Source organism: Amia ocellicauda, chromosome 15, assembly GCF_036373705.1.
Source record: "Amia ocellicauda isolate fAmiCal2 chromosome 15, fAmiCal2.hap1, whole genome shotgun sequence".
Taxonomy (NCBI): Eukaryota; Metazoa; Chordata; class Actinopteri; order Amiiformes; family Amiidae; genus Amia; species Amia ocellicauda.
In genome coordinates, this window is record NC_089864.1 from 14,510,329 (window position 1) to 14,516,024 (window position 5,696).

The 5,696-nt window shown below is 42.5% G+C and overlaps 1 protein-coding gene across 1 annotated transcript; it reads left to right on the plus strand.

Moving 5' to 3' along the window:
- The first annotated feature begins 219 nt into the window (after positions 1-219).
- On the plus strand, positions 220-5,133 carry LOC136771905 (uncharacterized). The gene is made up of 3 exons (XM_066724469.1): positions 220-399; positions 743-862; positions 2,223-5,133. Exons 2-3 carry the CDS (start codon positions 753-755, stop codon positions 3,256-3,258), a joined length of 1,146 nt encoding a protein of 381 aa, XP_066580566.1. The 5' UTR covers positions 220-399; positions 743-752; the 3' UTR covers positions 3,259-5,133.
- Positions 5,134-5,696: the final 563 nt, after the last annotated feature.

Here is a 5,696-nt window from a genome sequence, read left to right on the forward strand (position 1 = left end):
ATGTTAAGAAGAAGAGAGTGAAATCCCCCCCCAGAGACACCTCCCCCGTGCCCTCTCACTACTCAGAGCCGGTCGTCCTCAGACCCTACAAGGTGAAGCTCGCAGAGAGTCGCCAAAGACTCGATCCAATGAAAAGATTCAATACTATTCACAAACGAGGCGTTTATTAGAATAAACCCCGAGCTCTGTTTTGCTCTTTGATATTTAGGGGACCACCCAGGCCGTGGGTCATCTGCGAGGGGCCGCTGGAGACGATGACGACGTGCTGAGTCTGAAGAGCGTGCAGAGTGTCAGGAGCACAGTGGGGTTCGCTCCAGTCAAGAGATACAGGGGTTTCTCCAGGAGGCTAGCTCCTAAATACAGGCTGCCCCCAGTCTGTGTGGAAGGAGACCCCCGCAGGTATTGGATTCAATATGATAGGGGGTCAGTCTGCCTTGGGCTCGGCTTGGCCTTCCCACAGCCTGTAGCAGTCATGAACTTCATCATGGGCTTCTCAATGATGATGGAAACTGTTCAAGTGTGACCTTCATATACAAGAGCGATGTCTGATATCATCCACATTGCATCCTTAATATCATGCTCTGATGCCTAAAGAAAGAAAACCCTGTTACCCTTTCAGTTATGAATAATAATAATAGATAGCATATTTATCAGACATCAGTTATGAATGTCACTGAGAGAGACTTTTTTAAACAGTTTTCTTTTCAAAATCCTTTGTAAAGTCTTTGACATTGTTTTTTAGAAGCGGTTTAATGGTTAGAGGTGCAAGTTGTCCCAGATACGGCACACTCCCACCCATTGATACACCAACAGGAGCTCAGAGCCAGGGACAGGAGCCTACTCCCTCTAGAGGCGACTGCAGGTAATGCATATATATATATATATATATATGTGTGTGTGTGTGTGTGTGTGTCAGTGCAGTAGTCTCTTTTCACCTTTGTGAAACAGAAACACCTCTGTGTAACCAGGAAGTTGCTTACAGTATTGTCTTTCAGTAATGATTATCTGCAGTTATACACTTTAAAAAGGTATGTAGCTCAGCAGAATGTTAAAATGTACTTTTTTATATATACAGCAGTGCTTATTATTATTATTATTATTATTATTATTATTATTATTATTATTATTATTATTATTATTATTTATGTACTTCTTTATTAGCAGACACCCTTATCCAGGGGACTGAATAAATCTCACTGCTTAAAATGTTTATTTCTGCTTCATTACATTCTTACTTGTTTTACTTGTTCTTAAAATAGCTGTTTATTAAAAATGAATATTTGCCTTGTGGATCTATATAGAAATTTGCATTATTTCAGTCCGTTATGAAGCTTTTAAAGTAGTCAATAGAACCTGAGGTTTGATAAACGGATTCATTTATCACTGCTAAAGGCGTGTTCATTATTTTCTATACAAAAACAAGTCAATATCTGCCCTCAGTGTATTGTCTAATTTTCAGCCTATTAATGATTTAAAAAGCCTATCAGTTTCTCTTTGAGATGGTGGAAAATGTTTCCAGCAGCTGCAAATTATCTGGCTTTATGTGAATGTTTAAAAGGGGTGGGACTTTCTGTCACTGAAACCATGTGTAATGCAAATTGTGCAGCAATAATATCCAGGGAGAAATAATGTAATTGGAAATGCCTTCTAGAAATGATGCTTGTTCTTAGAAAGGCTGAAAAAAACAGCTGAATTAAAAGCTGTATATTGATGTAAAAGTCAGGGTTAATTTGATGTCAGATGAATGGCAGACTCATAATTAAAGGGCCTAGCTGCATGTGATTAAAATGTTAATAGGGGCTGTTGACTGAAACACTTTCTTTTTTTCATCCCCCCTTCTTTCTGAATGTAAACAGATATTCTAATATCGCCTGCGATGTTGTCAATCAAAGCAACGTCCTCTGTCTCATGGGCTTTCTGAGTGTATCTGATCTAGAAGATGTGGAGATGTCAATAACACCTGTGGGTCATTCACATGCTCGAAGCACACAGCTTTCAGTCAAAACCATACGTATGGATAATGTATTCCTGAAATGTGTTATCTTAAATACGAGTGACAAACGTTATCTCCAAGTGTGTGACAGAAATACGGTGATTGTGGCTTCCTCATACATATGTCAGCCATCGAGGAACGCATTAGTATGCAAATGAATACTGTAATACTTCCTTTTGATTTTTCAGAGAAAGATGTTTTCTGAATTTTACTTTTGATAATTTCACAGGCCTGATGTAGGTGGATTCTGTCAGCTTCAAAGGGAACGTACTGAAAAAGCAGAGGAGCAGATAAGTGACGTGCCAGGCAGCAGGAATGACAGAGCAGGGGCCCTGGACTTAACTCCCTCGACTAGAATCACCTTTCAAAGCCCAGCGGTACAAGGGCTGTTCCCTGTCACTTCAGACAGCAGCGCCGCAGATTGGAAGGTAGATAAAGTGAAAATCCCTCCACACACAAAGTCTGTCTCATCCAGCACGACTACGTCCAGTTTCAGCTCCTACATTAGCAGAGCCTCCAATAAATCGGGGCGAAGTTCAACAGGCCGCTCCTGCGTGAAGCAATCCGGAGAAAATAACCCCGCTCACCCGGATCACATGGCAAAGCCGAGGGACGACCGCGGAAACGGGCCGGAGAAAAGTGAAATCCTGATGATAGAGCTGGGAATTACTTTTCCAAAAATAGAAAGCAATTTAAGAAGCCGCAATCAGAAACACCCTCTGAAGTCGGCGCTGAAGAAATCGTTTGACTGGAAGGCTTACTCACAGAAGATAAGGCTCAGTGAGACCCGGGGAAAGGATGGCGGCGGGGCTGAGATGCTATCGCCAGACAATTTCCACTCTCTGCACACTGCCCCGCCGTGTCCGTGCTCGAAGGCCGTCTGCACCGGCTGCTTTGGACCACAGAGGCTCGCTTCTCTCTTAGAAGAGAGCTGTGATCCATCACCGAATAACAGCCTGCTGGAACCTTTCTCAGGGTTTCGGGAGTATTTGCAGCGGCAGCTTATGCGTTCCCCTGGGCCGTACAGAGCTGGCCAGACCCCGGCAGTGAGACCGGGTGGTCCTGGTACTGGGGTGGCATCCATGCTTAACTATCCTAGCCCGACTGAGAAGGCCCTCCTTCTGTTGCTGCCCCCTCCTCTGCCGGGCTCCCACGGTCCCCTGCCACAACGCACCGTGGAGCTGTCCAGTTCTCACGGAGGAGTGCTGCCCAAAATCACCATGACCTGCCCCACACCCTCACCCAAACCCCCCATGCCAAGATAGATCAGGCATTTGCCCTCATTTTGGAAGATGAAGGCCCGCTCTGACTGAAATCATAAACAAATAATCCAACATAGAGTCACATACTTCAGTGAAAGCCACAATCAAGCAGAGGCTAAAATGCCTTGGTCAACTTAAAACCAAAAGATATATCAAAGAAACAATCCAAATAAAAATGCTGTTCCAGCTCTCTGGGGCAGATTGTGGACTTGTCCCTCTGACAGGAAATTATGCACTAAGCACAATTGTGTTTCAGGCTTGGCTACTGTACAACTCTCAGTTTGTTTTCATTCAAGCAGTGGCTTTTCTTCTTTTGAAATATAGCAGGGTTAAGAAAAGAAAGAAAAGAAGAAAAGAACGGCAGCATGGGCAAGCTTTTTGAAGTGGGGCTGAAAGTCAGACAGAACAAATGGAAATACTCAACAACACAATGTTCTCAATATATACCCTCAACAACAGCCTGGTAATGAGCACAATTACGGCACTTTATTGAAGCACTAGGTAAGCTAAGGTGAGAGTATCCCCAGCCATGTTTATTAGCATAGTAAAGATCACTTCACCGCGTGTGCGCAGCCAGGGGAGGGGGCTGAGTGCTATCAGTGCAGTAAGTACCTCATTGAACAGCTCACCCAGTCATCCACAAATGAAGTGTGCGTTTTGAAGGATGGCGGAGGCATGGGGGTTATACTCGAACAGAAAAATTACATTAAAAAAAAGCTCACCGGGCTAGTTTAAGTGTTGACTTGTATTAACCAGCCTCTCAAGCATTCCCCCCTGGAGGTCTGTGCTCGGGAAACAGCCCTGTTAATAAGTGCAATAATAATACTGTGTTTTGCTTGGCTAGGAATCTCTGTGTTTAGCCTTGATGTGAAGGGATGAGGGTTTTTGTCCGTCGAGTGCAGCCTGTTCTCGCCTCGGTGTTTGGGGAGAGGTACGCTGCAGGACATTGACAGCACGGCACTGTGGGTAGGGCTTGGACACGGTGCAATCCCAGCATACACGGCAGGCATGGACCTGCGAGACTGCAGCGCTGCACTAACCTTGGTCACGCTTGTCCCGGCTTCAAACCACTGCTCAGATTATATTGCACATGACAGCAGCTTTAAAGCAACCTGAACGCGGAGAATAATATCCTCTGAGTGTGTGGTGTCATATTTGTTGTTCGCTCAGCATAGGCAGTGCAGAGCCTGGTCACATTTCATTTATACACACTTATTTTACTAACATTGTATTCATTTAGTTTGGTACAATGTCATTATCTTTTACTTTAACATGCTCCTTTTTTATAACAGTAGTAAATCAAGACAGTTACATATTTTTTTTACTAAATGATTGCCTACCTTTACTTACAGAATAAATTATAACAATAAATTAGTATTAGTATAATAAATAACAGTTTGTAGGTTTTATTGTATTGTATTTTGGACGACTCCATCATTTTGGAGTATAATCTGATTTTGTCTCAATTAAATGATTTATGTTAATACGAGTTTTCCAGTTTACAGGAAAAATATGTATCTTTCTTGAATGCAGAGGTAAAGAATGAATACTTATTTCATTTATTTGGCTGAATGCAGTCGTATAGGATGACATTTTATTATGTTTCTTCCAAAATGCTAACTTTATATGATTTCAGACGAAGGTTGAAACCAGCCTGATTTTCGATTTGTTGTGAAATGTTTTTAAATATCCCCCCAAAAGTTTTTTTTTAAAAAAGCAACTGTGCTCATTGTAGAGATTTTGAAGAGTACTAGACAGACAAAGTGTGAATCTCCATACGAGTTCAGCTCATGAGAGTATACCGCACTTCCAAAGAGCAGCTATGTTGTGTGTTGTGCCTTTAACCTGATGGCAATTACAAAATTAAAACACAGAAAATAAGAAGTGTATTGCTGTATTTTGTTGGTCACATCCCTGAATTGGTAACATAACAGTAAAGACACATTATGTCATGGGGAACAGAAAACCTCAACACACTTGCTGTACACCAGAGAGGAAAGAAACATCCTTCCTCTGAGTGAAGAGACACTGTGTGAGTATCTGTGACATGATGCTATGTCAGAGGCATGTGCATATCATACTGTCCGTGTGGGAATGTTTCTAGTACAGTTCAGACTCGGTGTTAAAGTGTGGCCACTGTAGTATGTACAGTCAAAGCACACTCCCAGTAGCCTGGCTAGCTCATTTGGGAGAGCATGAAACTCTTAACCTTGGGGTTGTGATTTGACTGTACATACTGTTAGTACAGTACATACAATACAGGGTTCTCCAGACCTGGACCTGGAGAGTGACATTACACACATGTACGCATGGAAACATACACTCACACACAGAGACGGATAGCGATACAGATACACAAACTTTACAGTTTTGCTTTTGACACACATTCACTCCAAATGCCTAATTTAATAGATATGTTGATGCATCCTGCACAGCACCTT